This window comes from Puntigrus tetrazona, chromosome 8 (genome assembly GCF_018831695.1).
Source record: "Puntigrus tetrazona isolate hp1 chromosome 8, ASM1883169v1, whole genome shotgun sequence".
NCBI lineage: Eukaryota > Metazoa > Chordata > Actinopteri > Cypriniformes > Cyprinidae > Puntigrus > Puntigrus tetrazona.
Genome location: NC_056706.1, coordinates 3974202 through 3993372, shown reverse-complemented (window position 1 = coordinate 3993372; position 19171 = coordinate 3974202). Strand labels below are relative to the sequence as shown.

Below are 19171 nucleotides of genomic sequence, written 5' to 3'. Positions count from 1 at the left end.
CTCATACTTTTGGAGCCCACAATACGAGTGAGGTCTGAAACTAAAAGTTATCATATGTTTTACCATTCAGGCATGTTCTTTTTCCCCCAACATGTTAATATTATAGTGCTACTTTTCATACAACTGCATATTAAAAACACAAAATAGATGTTTAGCACTAAATCTACTCTATGTACATATATTCTTCTATATATTTATCAGAGGTCCAGATAATAAATGAGGCTCTAAATGTCAGCGTCTGCTCCCGAAGTCTTTCTATACTTGTGTCACCTCTAGAAAAAAAACGTCTTGAGGATCTCAGGCTTCTACAGCACGGCGATTACTAAAGACTTTAGGATAACGCTGCCCTCTACTGGCCGGCAATGGAGCGCACGAGCAGGATTCGCAACGCAACGTAAAACTATCGTCCGATTTGAAGACGTCACGAGTCTTCTTCCATGCTGAAGCTACTTCTACGACTGCTCGTTTTGGACGCTCCGGGGGAAACCGAGGAAAGCAGGGGGTCGGCGCCCCCTACAGGCGACAGAGCGCCGCTGTCATCCATCAAAATATCCCCCAACCCCATATCCGCCATCAGGGCTGGATTGAAGACGGAGGCCGTGGGGTCGTCCAGCTCGGCGAAGCTGAGCGTCCCGAGGTCCAGAGGGCTGGTGACGGTCCCGCCCACTGACGAGGTGGAAGAAGGCGGAGATAAGAACGAAGAGGGCGTGGTCTGGTTTAGGGACAGAAGGGTCTTGGAGAGGTCGTTGCTGGGGTTGTGATCCAGAGTTAAATTCTGGGTCTGGGTCAGCGTGGAGTCAGAGATCTGAGCTGCTGAGATGCCGTGGAGACGAGCTTGCATTTCCAGCTCCTGTCGATCACACAGGCTCGATCATTATACTGCAGTTACATCCGCACAACACGCATTAAATCACAACTTAAAGAAGCAACAAATAGTCACAATCGTCTCAAGATGCCAAAGTGGTGGGTCAATTTGTCTGCTGTTTGATATGCATAGATACAGCAGTTTAGCATGTAGGGGTACGAAGCAACAGCGCTTAGATCCATATTTTTCTGACAGCAAGAGCAAAGAAATTATGTGGAGGAAAGTAGGAATGGGATCTGGACACATAATACAAGCTGGACTCAAATTAAAGTCTGAATTAACACTAGAGCTCTAGAGTCACCGAGCCATTTCATGTTACTAGGTCAACTTTAAGAAGAGGATGCACATTTTTGACAAAGTAGCAAATAGGAATTATCTTTAATGAAAAATAAAACAATATATAAAATAAAATTAAGTTAATGATTACTCACATTTCATATTTTCAAAAAAAAAAAAAAAAAAAAATACAAATAGGAGGCTTTTACTAAAATTAAAACTATTAAAAACAACATTAACATTTTCATTATTTAAAATTTAGGTGTAGCAAAACATAACTATTGCATAAAACATTAACAATGTTGCCTTGGCAACTAATTGAAATAAAAGAAGTTAAATTTTAAGCACTGAAAACTGAAGCCAAAACTAAATAATAATTGTAGGATAGTTTGAATAGTTGAACAGCAGAATAGTTTGAAATATGGTAACTATGGTTTTCTTTGGAAATCTACGTGGCAGCATACCTGAATGCGCAGCAGCAAGCTACGGTTAGCATGTTCAAGTTTCCTCTGTCTCGTCTCCATCTCTTTGGCCCTCTGCTGCTCCTTCTGTAGCTTACGGATGTAGTCGACTGACGCCTTTAGGATGGTGCCCTTGTTCCAGCGCATCTCGCTGTTCAGAAAACACACACAGACACTCTTACAGACACATTCACTGAACAAAACCATAAGACAAAGGAAATAGTGAGGAAAATGACAAAAACGATCGGCTAAAATTATATTTTTACATTCAGATACAACTAAATAATATTCTTAAGACTGTCATGATCTTAAATGATCTTTTAAACTGAATTCATTCACCACTGGAAACAGTCACTGTTGAAAACCAGACAGAAGTGAGAATGAGAGCAGTGATACTGACGGGTCAGAGGACTTTGGAATGAGAGCTCCAAGTTCCTTAATGCGGTCGTTAATGTTGAACCTTCTTCTCCTCTCGACTGCAAAACACACACACAAACACACACATATTTTAAATCGATGGGAATGACTAGACAGGCAAGATGTTTCAGATAAACTGAAATACAATTCACTTCCTTATACTTTACCAAGGCTGATTAACCCTGAGGTTTTCAAGTGCAAGCAGTGATGACAGTTCTCAGAGATAAAACAGAAACTGCAGGTAAAATCTGCAAGAAATCATACTCACTCAAGTTATGGTTGTCTTTTTTCTGTCTCTCCTTCATAATAGCTTTCGCCTCTGCATCTGTAAAAAAACACATAATATAGCAATTTATTTCATCTTACAGAGGAAGTGTGCACTTTCTATGTCACTTGCATCACCAGACAAGAATAATGAGTGTTTCCAAACAGGTATCCGTCTGTCATCGTCTGACTGAGATGACCAACAAACAACCTTGTGGTTTCTGATAGTAAATGAGATAAAGGAAGTAAATAATTTCACCTTTAAGCTATAACGCCAAGTCAAGCCACCGTTATTTAAATAGCACCTTTTACAATGTAGATTGTGTCAAAGCAACTTCACAGTATTAAAAAAAAGGAAATGGTGTGTTGAAATAGTATGCTTTCCAGACGAGGACAGCAGTTTAATCCTAAGTTGCAAAAAAGTCAGATAGTGTAGAGGACTCATCTGGTTCCCGTGGTCTTATCCCGATGGCTATCTAAATGATTAACTCATCTGTTCGCTAAATAACATTTACATATAATATCCACACTATTAATCCAAATGTCACTGCTAATTTATTGCAACTGCTAAAAAAGCATCCGCTTTACTTCTATAATTCTATCATTTTTAATGCATGCTGGTAAACGACTGATGGGTATTTACACTAATCACTTAGTCACAAGTTCTGCAAAAAACATAAATATCCACTGATACGATAATGAATCATACGCAGTGATGACTGTTGCATATCTGAACCGGGAACTGCTGTGAAACTGGGAAATGGCAAATGTGGCGTGTAACTCCACTGATACAGTCAGTCGGACTTGACTGGCCCGTGAAGGACCGGTGCCAGAAAAATGAGGAAGAGGAAGCAGCGAAATAAAGAGATGGAAGACCACAGATACACACCGGACAGCTCTCTCTTGACGTTTTGCAGGTCTGCAGGGCAGGAGCTGCTGACGGTAATGCTGGGCGCCGCCATGCCCTGACCGCTGTACACATCCAGGAGGTTCCCTGAGACTGGCAGCTGTTGAAAACCAATCGCAATGAATTAAACCAGCACCCCACCCACTGCATTATCTAGTCAGAGGCCCCCTCGCTGCCACATGGTGCACCGTATGGATAACCTTCATTCAGTTCAGATAACCACAAAAAAAACCTTCATATCTGTAGGGTGACATCTTTAACAATGGCCAAACGGCTCTATGTGCATGCTTATTTATAAAGTGAAACAAACCAGCCAAGGGCGAGGACAATCATATATAGAAAATTTGCAATTATGCATAAATGTGGAGGGAAAAACAAAAAAAAAAACATACATAAAATGTCCTCTGTTAGTGCTTACTGAAAATTTGAGAGTGCATCTAACCACAAATTTCATTTCTTATTAAAAATACTTGTGTAAATCTCCACACAATAAGCGAGTTATCCTTCTAGTGTTTCATAAATGAGCAGCCGCAAATGTAATAAAAGTGCTGAAAACATAGCTACAAACAACAACCTTGACATTTTTTAAATATTTCAACCTGTTACAAGTTTCAAACACGCCAAGTAACGCAGAAAACACATTTCCTTTATCTTGTCAAACAGAGCCAGCCTGAAAGGTGACTTTATTTGGTAAAACTGATTAAGTGAAACCTGTGCAGAAAACGATTACTTAAAATCCATCTCTTAAGCTGAATCCGCTATCCTGATGCCCAAATAAACCCAACAGATCGTTCCCAACATGCTTTGATTATTAAAAGCGTAATAAAACACATCGATCTGTCTTTAAAGCAAAACTAAAACCCAAACCTACCATCTTCCCACAGCATTTACACCGGACAAGCAATCCCAGAGTTAAAAAGCGCTCAAATTTACCTCAATCTTGCCTTTTTTCTTTTCATTCTCCGGCAGTAAAACCAGAATCCTCATGTTCTCTTACACACCCTCACGGTGCTTCCTCTTTCTGTGCGTCTCTCCGTAAAAAAAGGAACGTCTAGAAATGGGGAAATATCTTTTGGAGTCTTACAAAAAAAAAAAAAAAAAAAGAATAAAAAAAAGGGCAAGCTTGCCACAGAAATCAACTCGTGCACACACACGTTCAGTGGCCAGAGTTCTGCATATGCGTGTGCGTGTGTGTGTGTGTGTGTGTGCGGCAGCTCTCTGACCCCACCCATCGTGAGCCATGTGTCACAAGTTTATATTTGCTTCCACTGTTTCAAGCCTACACTCAACCCAAACGTCCCGAATGCAAACACTACACTGACAATATGCAAGCATACGAGTCCAAGTTAACCTTTAGTCCTAACTGGTTACAAAAGCGCCTCTACCTGAACCCCTCCCAGACTCGAGAGAAAATTACTGATTTGAAAACCGAAATTGTATTTCCAAAGCAATGGCATGTCAGAGCAGGATTCACTTGGAGACAAATTTGCTTGCATAAGACTAAGGCAGAACTGTGGGCTTCAATTAATTACTGGCAATTATGATAAACGGCTGTCGCAGCTTCAGTATCATCAGTGAGTAAAAATAACTGAATAAATAAATGAAGTAAAGGCTTTTCCAAAAAAATCATGCAAAACGAGTTCGGCAAACGTTACTTCAGTTCTCTAAAAATAATAAGGCAAAAGCACTTGCATTGCTCAATTGAACCTTAACAAAGTTGAGGATGTTGCCACATACCGTGTTGGGAAGCTGTAAACCCGAGTCGATCAGCGTCATAAATTCATCGTTTAAACTCGATTCCAGGCTGATGATGTCATCGATGACATCTTCGATCTGTGCGTTTAAAACAGAGAGAAAAAAAACAGCTTGTAGATAACGTTTCAGATTCCTTGTGACACAAAAATCTGCTTTAAAGTGGATTTCCGCCATGAGTCACGAAGCAGATTTATGTTTAAATAACACACTGCACAGCGATTTCCAGAGTGACACACAGGCCACATGGAGATGAGAAATACAGACATCCGATTCAAAGCCCGATAACTCTCGAACCTTAGCCAGCTTGTATTTCATCGTGGAGTTTTCCAGTCAGTGGTTTTGACTGGGAAGGGTACTTCAGTGCATACACGGGAGAAATAAAGGACTGAAAGGCTTTAATAGCCAAGCCCACACAAAGTGCAAAGTGTGCTGGGGTCATTGAGCTGTGAGTGTGATATTTACCAGCACAATGCGGTACCAAAAGCAAAGTGCCCGTAGAGTCTGGCCGACTTCACGCAGACCTGACAAAGCGTGCTATTGTATTTAGCAAACGAGAGGCGCATTCTTCAAAAAGATCTTTCCGAGTCTCACAGCCAAACACTTAATTAGTTGTCTGGCATACTCTAAATGGCTTAGGACTTGAGATTATTTGGACAATAATTACTGGTTAGCATGGTTTTGTAAGCATGTGAAATTCACAGACTATGTCTAGCAACATAAGTGGCCTAAAGTACAAGCTGACTGGAGAGTAAAACCTTTTCCTGTCAATACAGCATTGTTTGATAACACAATGCTAAACTCTGACTTCTCGCACAAGCTGTATATCATATACAGAATGAAAGTGAATGATGGATGTGCTATTATCTTACTGGGGCAGATCTGGGGCAGATTTGAGATACTGTTAGTTGAAGAAATATATAGGAATATCTCTATGATAATTAGGAGCAGGAATTATAAAGATTATCTTGTAATATATCAAATGAAAGTAGGCCAAATCCTACTTATATATATACATATACACATACACATACACATACATACATATATACATATCAAACCATCCACAATTACATTTTTTTTACTACATAATATATGAAAGTGTACTGTGTGTATTTATTATGTATATATAAAAACACATACACATGCATGAAGATTTAAGGAAAATATAAAATATATTCAATGTATTTGTATACAAGATAAATTATATATAAATAAAAATAAATTATATATATATATATATATATATATATATATATATATATATATATATATATATATATATATATAAACATATAATAAAAAATTTTTTTTGCTAATACTTATATTCAGTCATAATGCATTCAAATTGATCAAAGCAGAGACATTTCTAACACTACATTAAGTTTCTACTTGAAATGAATTCATTTATCCAAAATCCTGTAAATATGCATTGCTGTTTCTACAAAAATATTACGCAGCACTCGTGTTTTTCACATTAATAATAATGAAAAAAATTCTTAACCAGCAAATCAGCATATTAGAATTAGAAATACTTCTAGAATTGCACTGAAGTAGGGACTGGTGCCTAGAATCAAGGCATCGAGTAACTTTAACATCTAGTTACTGAGCAGAGATAGTAAAGGTTATATTGTACTTGTGCGTGTGAAAATAGGTCAGAGCACAGAGGATTATGTTATGCTGTCACTGTTCGTGTAAATGGGTCATCTTTTGTTATGGCATTGTCTCAGTGACTCTTATCTTCACAATTTTTATAACTTTATTGCCATGATGTAGTACTATTAAAATTACATAATTCTGAGAAGAAAATAAGATAAACTACCGCTGAAATGTTTTGGGTTGGTAAAATTCTTTCAAAGTGTCTCATTTATCTGATCAAAAATACAAAATAGAGGACATTCATATAGAACGTAAATAAAGACAGTATCATTTTATTGATATTCATATAAATGATACTGTCTTCATTTAGTTAGGTAATTTTTTTAATTAAATATAATACACACACACACACACACACACACACACACATACATACATATATACATACATATATATATATATATATATATATATATATATATATACATACACATACACATATATATATACACATATATATATATATATATATATATATATATATATATATATATATATATATATATACACACACACACATATATATACATATATATATATATATATATATATATATATATATATATATATATATATATATATATATATATATATATATATATATATATATATATATATATATATATATATATATATATATATATATATATATATATATATATATATATATATATATATATATATATATATATATATATATATATATATATATATATATATATATATATATATATATATATATATATATATATATATATATATATATATATATATATTTTTTTTTTACACATATATATATATATTGTTCATATGTCCATATTATACATATTTACAGTAATATAGTATTTCAAATTAAGGTAACTGTTCTCTTAATATATTTTGAAATGTAATTTACTCCTGAATTTAAACTCTTTATTGTCACATTATCCTTCAGAAATATGCCGATTTGCTTCTCAAAAAATAACTTCTTATTATTGAGGAAACCATTTTTTTTATTCTTCTTTAAGGAAAAAGAAGTTCAGTAGAACAGCATTTATTTGAAATCTTTTGAAAAACACAGCAGCACCGTGTAAAATATACTTTCTATTTTGATCAATTTAATGTCGTCTCAAGGAATACAAAAAAAAAAGGGAAAAATTCTGATGTCATTTTTAAAACATCAGGGCTTTGCTTCAAAACTATCATGAATTCTAGCCTAAATGCTAAAACAGAAAGATCTGTTCTGGTTCAGTTCATACCTCTTCTTTGTTTGATCCCAGGCTGAGCACAGCCAGCGGGCTGCTGGGAGTGCTACTGGCGGCTGGGGTTAACTCAGGGGCGGAGGCAGGCTGGGGCGAGGGTGATGTAGCCAGAGCCTGATTGGCTATTTTACTGCCGAGGGTGTGAGAGAGGTATTGCTTCACTTGCTGCCTCTGGGCTTGCTGGATGTGGTACTTTGTCGGGTTTTCCAAGTGAGTCTGAACCTGAGATTCAAACACAGGACAACCCATGGAGAAAACAGCATTTCGACATCAGGTATTTCAACATTATTTTTGTAGATGGTCATACCTTCAGCACTTCCACGGGCACCTGGGTCGGGGTGGACGGCAGGGCGGACGCGACGGAGATGGCGGGGGTCGCGTCGGCGGGCCGCTGCTGAGCGCTGGAGGCCTGTTTTTGGGCCTCCCGTCTCTCCTGGTCCTGAGCCTGCTGTCGCATCAGCTCCTGCCTCATCAACACGCGTGACGTCATCGCGGAGCCGACTGGGGTCACGGGGTCAGCAGAGGTCACAGAGCCACTACGGGGGCAGACGATGAGAATGTAAACCGGCTTAGAGTACCACGCTACACCCCCGTGCTGTAATCACATTACCACAAGCTATTTCCGAAGCACAGGGCTGAGAGTTCACCGCCGAGACAGAGATCAGTTTAAGACGGACAGCGTGAGAACCACTTAAAAACACCAACTTTTACCAACTTAAAAACACAGGACGGTTAGAAGCAATGATCTGTTATTTGCCATAGCATTACATTCAAATTGTCAAATGTGTCAAACTCCAAAAAACTACAAAGCCGTGTTTTGAATAATTCTTTGAAGAAAAATATAAATATAAAACTGCCTTAGGCAAATCAGGAGAACGTAGTTAACCAGTAATATGACTGCTCTACATTATTCTGTCAGCATATTTTGTTTCACTTGGAAACATTGTGGATGTGTTTGTTGTCAACAAGTCAACATAACTGATGCATTTACTTTCATACATACATAATCATTCATATTCCAGGTATAATTTTCATCAGTGCATGTTATTCCACAGAAACAAAACGATTGTTCTCATAATATTTTTATAAAACTACTAATAAATGACATGTAAAAATAATACAACAAAACTATAAATAAATGTACTTTTTAAAAAAATTAAATATAAACATTACCCCTGAAACTATGTTCATTATTTATCTATTTCTGCTGATAAATTGTTGAAAAAGCGGAAAAACAACTTCTCATGAGCCAACCAACTGATGAGGAAAAGAAAGTTGTCCCACACATTTTTATAACTGACTTTCACTTTCACTTAGAAACAGTAAAAAAACTGGTTGCAACCCGACTTTTGCAATAATAGTGTATAAAATATTTACAACCCCGTCAAAATTTAGCACTTTTATCCTAAAAGATTTAAGAATGTGAATAATGCAAATATAAAATGTCCTTTATAACATTATAAAGCTGGGCTATCAATGAACACTGCTTACATAACAACAACAGAGCAAAATAAATCAAATCTCTCTGTACAGTCTCACATTTCCAACAATGCGGCCTTCACATTCCCTTCACACGGACTCGTTTTTTCTGATGAGTCATTCTGGGAAGTCCAAGAGAGAATGGAAAACAAGCAGCCGAGACCATGCTGCCTCAAGCACACCGTTTGCAAGAAGCAAGCCCAGAGAATACGCTCAGATAAACCTGAGAGAAGACTGTGGGAGACGGCCGTGTGAACTTTGAAACACTTGAACAATTGATTTATCTTAAAAAACACTCAGCTGTGTAATTCTGCAATCACAAAGCACTATCCTAAACATATTACTCCATAATCAATACGTTTCTTTTTTTTTGTAAGAAGAGCTGTGGAAAGAGGTATTATGATTGATCGGGGTTGCTTAGATTTGTGCTGAATCACCGGGAAGTCCCAGGAAACAGACACTGGGAAGTTCTGTAAACAGAAACCCAATGCCCCGTCTAAACACCTTCAGGACAGCATGCTCTGACCTGCCTCATCGCAGGAAAAAAAAACAAAAAACATGTGGCGCTCACAAAAAACAGTTCTTAATTTCACATAAAATAATAAATGATAATAACTAAAAAAAATAATAATTTAAAGCATCTCAAAAATGTTGAATTACAGTAATTGCCGGTAAACTCCGCCAAATCAATGTCACAGGTATGCAGCAAAATATGACCAAAAACTTCTAGGCATCTTGCACAGAGCATGCAGGAAGTAAATCAGATGCCGTTGCGGTTCTCTCATGAGCATATCTGGCTAAATGTGTAGGTGAGAGTACAGAAACAAACAGGAAGCGTGATTTTATCAACGTGGTAACCCGTACTCACCTTGAGGTGATCGGTTGACTCTTCAGCTCGTAGAAAGTGTCAGAATCCGTGGAAAAGACGCCTTCTACTTCGATGTCCGCCACAATCCCAGACTCAGGAAGAAGGGGTTCGACACTGAGAAGGGAAGAACACAGCTATTACTGTCAGTCCTCAAACTTCTCCTGTAATCTGACATGTTGATGCAGAGACCGTGAACGGCAGGGGTGTGAAGCAAAATCCTGGAATTAATAAAGTCTGTCAGTCACTAACCACAGTTCCTCGTTCCCAATACAGTTTAACATCACAGTCTTTGATGGCAGGAAACAACATGTGCATAATAAATTACACAGAATACAGTACAGTCTATCATTCAGTACAAGTTTTAATGTTATCATCATACACAAAATATGCAAAATCATTATTTAAATATCATACACATACACACACGTTAATAAATAAATTGTGTGTGTGTATGTAAGTATACATTTACATATATATACCCCAAATGCCTATCTTATGAAGAACACTTGGTCATAAACCTACATTGCATATTTTAGCACTGAGCATCAACAGTCAAAATCTAATGTTCCCCTTTAAAACTTTAAAGAGCAAAAAGTAATCAGCTTCTCATCTATGCAGCATTTTTGGCAATGATCCCAAAAAGTGATGTCTATGTTGGCAGATCACAAGGGTTTGAGACACATCCACTATCTTACCAGTATGCTACTATAACAGAAAGGTGACAAAAACATCTACAACACCATCAACTCTAGGCATAGAATATGAAATAGCATCCACAGAGAGCTCCTAATGCAATTCTAGATGACATACCTAAAGCCTTTTCTGGATAAGTGGAATAATCCAAGTGATGCAATCAGATCAAACGTTATCAAACGAAAGTATTCCGGTAAATCCGGTCTGGAATCCCCATCAGCTCATGTTCTGCATCTGAATCCGGGACTTATACGACGCTGTCACGTAGATTTGGACGGTGTGAGGGCGAGATTTTACGCGCAGAGCATCGCCGTTTCACTAGTGTTTTGGTTTCACAAGGTGGCCATGTTTGTGCCACTCCGCGCACGCGAAGCTCCTCTATCCCCCGGTGAAATTACGAAACCTACTACGTTGAACGTTTCTCTCATGTATATTAAAAAGCTCATTTGGACGTTGCCTGGTAACCCCCTTAGAGCTGCCGGTCAGAATACCGAAGTAATATGCATCAACCAAGCCTTCGCTATTCGTTCATTGGCCAGTTGACTAGCGCCCACTCGCCCACGCCTGCCTTTGAGCCAATCGGCTTGACGGTCTGGGGAGAGCTAATTAATATTCATGATCCAAGCCTTCAGCATAGTATTTGCTACCCGGCCTTTTTTCAATCTGCTTAACTTTCGCTAAATACCCCAATTTCAGCAAAAATCATTAAAATACTTGTATAAAATAATCGGTGTTTTCCAAGAGTACCAGCTGCGGACTTCCCCTAATAAAATTACGGCTTTACTAAAAATAGACTAAAAATGACTAAAGAAGCACTCACCGCCAGAGGGAGCAACTCCATCAATCTAAATGTATTTCCTTTTTATTCTATTCTTTATTTTTAATTCATTCTCAGTATATTTTTTATTTATTTCGGTTAACCTTACAATACAACAAAAACAACGAATTCATGCATTTTCAATCGATTGCAATCAATGTTATATTATTTCTAAATGTAAACAAAGAGACTTTACACTTTTTCAAAAAAGTTTAATTAATCTGATGTATTTTATTGCATCATCACTAACGTAATTCTTTGTTGTAACACTTTAGTTTACTCTCACTGTACTAAACACAACTACTACCAGTGCGACTGTAAAGAATCTTGAACTTTGAAAGCTGAATTACGCAACAATGACTATTTAAAACATAAAAAGATAAACTTTTATGGTAATTGGGCTATAGGGAGGAAAATCTGGCGTCACGTCTTTTTTTTTCTGAGGTCAGCAAATGAAAAACACATGATTTTCGGGTACAAAAGGAGCAAAATAGCGTGTGCTCAGCAAGCATTCGGTCAATGCAAGCATGAATATGAGAGGAAGGACAGCAAAAAACCTGGATAAAGAAAAAAAGGGAAAGGGAAAATGTGTGGGTAGATTTGCTGAGTCATATCCCGTGAAATCTGAGGCTCAGGACCGAAATGACAAAACAAAGCCTCCGGTTAAACGGCTCTTGTGGGTCTGAGTAACACAGACAGGCATTCCAGAGGAATTTTTTTTGGCAGGGTGGAAAAGAGGGAGGTTAGTGTTAAAGGTTAGGGCTGGTTAAATGGCTTTGAGGGTTGGTTTGAGGAATTTGAGGAGACCGTTCTGAAAAAATTCTTAAAACGTCAAATATTCTGAAAGATCTCACATCAGGGGCTTGGATGGATTTAGAGCATTTTTCACAAAAACAATATTTGAAACGTCCGACATCTGGTTTTGGTTACCATGCATGATAATCCTAACATTTCAATATTGTGAATAAGAAATAAACTTTGTAAAACTGCATTCCTCTGAGTGAGGTCAAGGTTTTTTGCGCAAAATAAAATGCATAAACCTAAGAAATGCAAAACCATAACAAACAATCTGATTCTGAATCTAAAAGCTGAAACTTAGAATACTTCAATGAAAGCAAAGTGTTGATGCAGCAAAGAGTTCAACATCCTCTAATCCCAAGCATTCAGGTACACTGATGTTTTTATAAAGTATCTAAGCAGAGTTTATCTTCCAGAAATTGTAAATCCACTGTACATCCATTACATAAAAAGTGCCCTTAAGATGCTCAACAACCAAATGAACCGGTTCTGCTTATGATCTAGTGAGCATCAATCTGCAGGATTAATGAATAACAACAAATAACCATCAATTGTTGTTTGTCATCAGTCGTGTAAACCAGAGAGTTTATGCGATGCTCGTTCACTCACCTGATGAGATTGACAGATTCGGCTGAGTCTAATATGACGTAGACGGTCTGAGGACGCTCGAGCGGCGCCTGTTGCCCAGGTAACGCCACTTCCGGTCTGCCCTTCTCAGGTTTGACGGAAGGCAGGCTGGACATTTCTACAGGTGTAAAATGGTATTCACGACGAGCGAAATAAACGAGGTAGAGCGATCTAGAATGCCAATAATCTAATCTAAAGTTCGCAAACTGAACAAAGTTGTGAAGCCAGTTGTTTTCGGAAAAGGTTAAAATAGAGGACCGCCGCACTTCCCGACCGCTAGCGAGATGTTTACTGCACAACTGGTCTATGCGTTTTCCGCGTCGAGGCTTTCTTTATCAGTCTGCGCTACAGCTTGATGAAAAATAAATGCGTCTTAGAAGTCCAAAGTCCTTAGTTCCTCTATCAGAGTCTGGCTGCTGTGCAAACAGTTATCTCGCTCTCTTCTGAGCACACTGAGGGGAGTAAATCTGACTGGAAAACCCCACAGTGACGCTCCATGATCAGCCGAGTCGGACAGACAGGCGAGCGGTCCAATGGGTGCGCAGAGTGGGCGGGGCTACACTGCGATCAGCCAATATGATGGCCAATAGAATACTTGTTTACTTCAAACGTTAGGTCAGCCTTTGATATAACATTACAAACCATTTCGACATCCTTTAGTTTTAGATGATAAACCTCCGTTTCTGGCTGTAATATTTGAAAAAAAAAAAAAAAAAAATTAAAAGGACGTGGACGATGAAATTAATACACTGTGATTTTATTGAATATATGACTATACAAATATAAATATTGGAAGAGTTTATAAAATATTTTTTTATTATGCTTTTTACTGTTTTATTGTGTTAGCTGTGTTTAGTTATTTTTTCACCCAATATAAAAAGATTAAAAAAAAGATAACCCAATTGCAGATATATTGAGATTAATTGGAATGCACAATAAACTCTTCATGCATATCCTCTTTACACACACACACACACTTGTAAGATATAAAAAACATACGCAACCACTGTATCACGCACTGAGAAAAAATGAATAAATGAAACACTCTTTGTTCTTTTATTACTTTATTTCATAAACATTTTCATGATCTTGCACAGATTTCATTGGGATATTAACATACAATGGTACCCAGTGGCCTGCCACTAATTTAATCAACAATAATAATTATAATAGTACTTGAAATAACAGTAATACCCATTATGTGTACAATAAACCAGGTTTCATGAGGGAAAACAATAGCATGTATACTTGTGCCATATAGTGTCATGGTTTGGCTAATAGGATTGAAAAAAACTAACGTATCAAAGCTCGTAATGCAGCAATTTCTTGGTTTCTTACAGAGTGTTTCTGAGCAAAATAACACTGACTGAACTGTCCTTGAGAAGATCAGCTGTAGTGCTATCTGGCAATGTTTTACAAATCCCTCTCTGCTGATTTGTTGCAGACGTACATCACGTGAAGAGTCAGCAAAAAAAATGACAGAAACAGTTCAGGAGGCGCTCATTCCGATACCTAGGGTTTGGCATGCTGCGATGATGCCAGAGAGCAGAGGAGAAGGAATGGTAGATCATCTCTAGACAGGTAATCATTAACATCTACGAGCAAAACAGCTGTCCATGCCTTAACATTGCCCTCTTTTGCTTCCATACACGAAAGAAACCTGCTTGACCAAACTAATAAATAGGGTTTAAAAGTTAGGCATGTAACAAAGTAATCGTCGTCACGGCAAAAATAAATTTGGTGCAATAGAACTAGGTTATAAACACGAACGAGATCAGAACCCTCAAGTCGAAAATCCGGGTGTAGGAACGGATTGCATGATCATCATCATCATCATCATCAGACTGTGCTATTCATGGAATCTTTTGGTATGCAGATCTGAGCATATACAATATATACAATGTAACATTTAATTCTTTTGCATTTGTTCTGCACCACAGAGATGTAACGGTTTCTCCCAAACGATTCTCGCCACAGAACAATCAGCTCCATATTAAAGACTAGAAACTCTGTTTTTATAACCTGTTATTTTCAAATACACTGAACGTATGTATACTGAATTCCTGATCCCATCATATCATATATTTATAAACGCAAAGCTGTTCCCTTGATAAAACAATAAAATAGCACCTCTGTTTCTTTATATGACACTTAATGCCAGATAGTTTTGCTTAAAAATGCACAATTGTTCAGGTATCCTTGCTAAAATGAACCACAGTGTATTTCATTTGAATAATGCAGTTCTTGTGAGATTTCAGAGAAATATATCCTTTATAGTTTACAAACAGACTAAGGGATGAAGAATAGAAACTAAAACATTAAAAATCTAATTTCATGCATTGACTTCCAATTGTTGTCGGACTTGGAGCACGCAGAAATAAATAACTTATATTCTCCCAAATGTGGACATAGCATATCGCCCTTTTGTAATTTGGTAGCGTTCATCATTTGGTTCACTGCGGAGTTTACTAACTTCACTACAATTACCTCAAGGAGTAAAAAAAAGACAATAAATATCGGTATTAAACAAAACGAAAAGGTAAAGAAACCAAAAATGTGACAGAAAACATTTTCTGCAGTATACTTTGGCAAAAAGCAAATGTGAAGATAAGCACGAGGTCGCAAAATATCAGTAAGGCAGGATATCGAGAACAATAATACTGAGAGAAGCAGGAAGATGAGTGCGTGTGTAAGAGTGAGTGACGGGCAGGCTCAACTGAGGATCTGGGAATGACCGGTACAAGTCGTAAACATGTGGAAGTGAACGCACACAGCCCTGTCCCGAAGCCATGCGCTGCCATCAACAGTTCAAAAACCTCTGAGGAAGGAAACGGCAGGCAGGCCGGAGGCTGGTGGACTGGGAAAACACGACGACTGGTTCACCTTGACTTGCTCCAGCGACGTCTTCGACAACAAAGAGCAAGATTAAAGCAATATCAAACACACAAAAAAAAAGGTAAAGCAGTTCTCAATGAGTCATCAGGCGTTCACATTGGCAAATAACTGGATTCAAAAGAGGAAATGAAAATGAAGCTCTTTCTAAAACACTTAATATCTATCTCTGGAAAAAGTGGTGAAACGAGAGAACTTATCCTAAGCTTTTCTTGACCCCGGGATTTACCACAATGCTCAGAAGTCCATTTAAAACTGCACGTAACAAAGATCAAACACCAAAGCTCATCGACAATACCTAACCCACAAAACTGGGCTCAGAGGAATAAGTTATATTTACAAATGAATTTGTCCTTTAATCTTTTGCACTTTTCATACACAAATACAACACGGTTGAAAACGTTTGATATCCTCATCAAAACTTTTGCCTTTTTTTTAATTTATATATATTCTATATTTATCAAAAAACCCTCTAAATAAGGCAGGGATATCATTGGGTTTACAATGATAAAAACTAGCCCGATTCATACATACCCTCATGACCTAAAATCCTCATATTATCTGCAGTCTTATCAAATGCCACCCCTGCATTCATAAAATCACTCATGCATACTCAGAGAACAGGATAAAATCGCTGTTATCCCGTAGAGAGAGCCCTGTCAGTTTCTTTGATTGAAACGTTCACGTTACACACGTTTACCTCCTCAGAAATGTTTTTTTTCCTACAGCTGGAGCAATAGGGGCAGTCTTAGGTGTGAATCTCACAAAACATGTCCAGGTCACATTTCTACGGAATCCTAAATAAACAGACAAAAAGGTAATTGCGAATTTATTCGGAATCGCAATTTTGAGTTTTTACCTGACGATACAAAATAATTGCCGTAGGTTCTGAATTTTTTGGTCTAAAAAATAAATAAGGTATGTGAGGCTTTTTGTTACACTCTTCTGCCTTTTCTCCAAATTCTGAGCTTATATAAAATCACGCCTCTAAGATATAAACTAAGAATTTTAAGAAATAACTCTATATTGGAGATAAAAAGCCAACTAATTTTTTTATCCCATGGCAGAAACAAGCTTCCATATATTTCACTGATTAAAAAAATAATTTTATTTAAAATAAAAACTGCTTATTTTAAGCACCATTGAGTTTTTATTTTTACATTGTGACGTTTTAATTACAACTAAGATGTTTTATAATTCCTATTATTCTCTATAGTTCTCATCAGATTCTCATTACTGTAAATCAGCATAAATTAAAGACAGTACGATGTGCAAGACTAAACTTTATAAATACTGAAATATCGGCAACTGAAATAATACATCATTTATTTCCCCTTACAGTCATGATATTTGTACTAATAAATCAGAGTGCAACAAAAATCTTAATGGTCATTAAAACATGCTTAATTACTTTACTTATATGCCAAATAAAGGTTCTTAATTTGGGTCGACATGTTCTTGACAGGTTCTCTGACATTCACCCCTAGAATATGTGAGCACTACGATGAGCGTCCACTAGGTGGCAGACTAAATTTGTTGGTGTTTTCTGAGCTGAAGGACCGCGGAGTCAACAGGAAGCACATATTTCTGACTGTTGTGAGTGGTTAAAACCCGCTTAATAAATATTCCTGCTATGTTCCAGCAGTTCCTGATTACCACACATGTACACTATGTTTCTGAGATAAATACAGGCTTGCATAGCTGAACAACAGTTCATGTGGCCAATCCTGTCACAATCCACTACTAAATGCAATAGCCGATGTTTTACATGTAATCAAAATGTGAAATCCAGAACTTGATCCTCTTACCAAGCAGATTATTGCCATTAATATTGGCAGGATTCATAGTCTACTGACTCTTGCTGATTTAAAAACCGACAAAATCGGCCATTCCCCTCCAGCTTCTGGTTATGTAAACTAGGGTACTTCACTGCGGACTCTCTAGGTCACCGAAACCTTTCATGAAACCAGGCCAAACATTCATTCACACAGCCGCCGAAACCGCAGAACCGTCTCACTTCGCGAAACCATAGCCTCCTCAGTCGAGAAACCAGCAGCAACACCTCGAGATTTGGCAGAAACAGTCGATTTAACGTAGAAACTGCTAGCGGCCGAAAGCGTTGACGCACGCAATCAAGTGGTCTTTAAAGTGTGTGCACTTTTGTCAGATTGTTCCAAACACTGGTCACTCACACAAGATGAGCAATACACAGAGAAACGTACCTGTAGATATTTCATGCAATTTTAAAACTGACAATTAATACAGATGTGTGTAAGAGAGAAGGTATACGCGTGTGTGAGTGTATGTGTGTTTTCGTCTATTATATCCTGTCGGTGTGGTCACATTTGTACAGTTTGCGTGTGCAAAATGATATCGTGTTTTCAGCCAATCATGTGCTTTCTCCCGTAGGTACTGGCTCCTCCCCTTCCTCCTCGAGGGCCTCGGATATCGGCCCGTTTGACTGCAGCTCCTCACCCCTGCCGGCTCTCGATAAGACCTCCATCCAGCGCCGCTGCATTTCCTCGCAGTCGGCACTGAAGTAAACGGTCAAATGACTCTGGCTCATTTTGAAGGCGTTGCGACGTTCTAGACGGTCGCTTGATTCGGGTAGGGACACCTCGAACCCGATGAGGGGAATGCTGCGCTGGGCTTTGACATCCTGTGCGCGCATGGAGAGAGAAAGAGGGAAGAAAAGATCAACACTTCGCTGGTCAACCATTAACTGACCACCGTGAAATGAAACGGCCGTGGAATGAACACTAAGGCCTTGTTTGCACCTGGTGTTAACATCTACTTGATCACATGACTCCTGATAGTAACATGCAAGTCAAATGCATCTCCTGCAGCCATGTGTGACCGAATTTCACGTGGATGTCAAACAAGCATACGCGCTACCGTTTGTAAAATGCTCAGTGTTTACGAAAAAAGGGTAGCACTTTACAATAAGATGTCCTTCGTTATCATTAGCTAATGTATTAACTAACATGAACGAACAATGAATTCGTTCACCTTCGTTGACGATAGTTGATAAAAATACAATCACTCATTGTTAGTTCATGTTGGCTCACCTGTTAGCTTAATAATAATGCATTAGTAAATGCTGAAATTAGAATGAACTAAGATTAATAAACGCTGTACAAGTATTGTTAATTCTT

At 37.8% G+C, this 19171-nt stretch overlaps 2 protein-coding genes across 4 annotated transcripts in view; both read right to left on the bottom strand.

Annotated features, from left to right (window-relative positions):
• tfe3a (transcription factor binding to IGHM enhancer 3a) overlaps positions 1–13594 on the bottom strand; it is a 15098-nt gene extending 1504 nt beyond the window's left edge. The window contains exons 1-10 of one of the 2 annotated variants that reach the window (XM_043247057.1): positions 13107–13594; positions 10190–10303; positions 8150–8378; positions 7840–8064; positions 4928–5023; positions 3173–3290; positions 2288–2344; positions 2003–2078; positions 1606–1753; positions 1–850 (exon numbers count right to left, since the gene is read on the bottom strand). The exon at positions 1–850 is cut by the window's left edge and continues 1504 nt beyond it. In XM_043247057.1, coding sequence (XP_043102992.1) covers positions 422–850; positions 1606–1753; positions 2003–2078; positions 2288–2344; positions 3173–3290; positions 4928–5023; positions 7840–8064; positions 8150–8378; positions 10190–10303; positions 13107–13240 — 1626 coding nt within the window. In that variant the 5' untranslated portion in view covers positions 13241–13594 and the 3' untranslated portion in view covers positions 1–421. Of the gene's footprint in view, positions 851–1605; positions 1754–2002; positions 2079–2287; positions 2345–3172; positions 3291–4927; positions 5024–7839; positions 8065–8149; positions 8379–10189; positions 10304–10999; positions 11277–13106 lie in introns of those variants that run through there. The other variant, XM_043247058.1, reaches the window with a different exon arrangement.
• A 577-nt stretch (positions 13595–14171) lies between these two features.
• Positions 14172–19171, bottom strand: part of fgd1 (FYVE, RhoGEF and PH domain containing 1) — a 46412-nt gene continuing 41412 nt past the window's right edge. For both annotated transcript variants that reach the window (XM_043247083.1, XM_043247084.1), the window contains exon 17: positions 14172–18675. In XM_043247083.1, the coding sequence (XP_043103018.1) occupies positions 18406–18675 (270 nt within the window). In that variant the 3' untranslated portion in view covers positions 14172–18405. The remainder of the gene's footprint in view (positions 18676–19171) is intronic.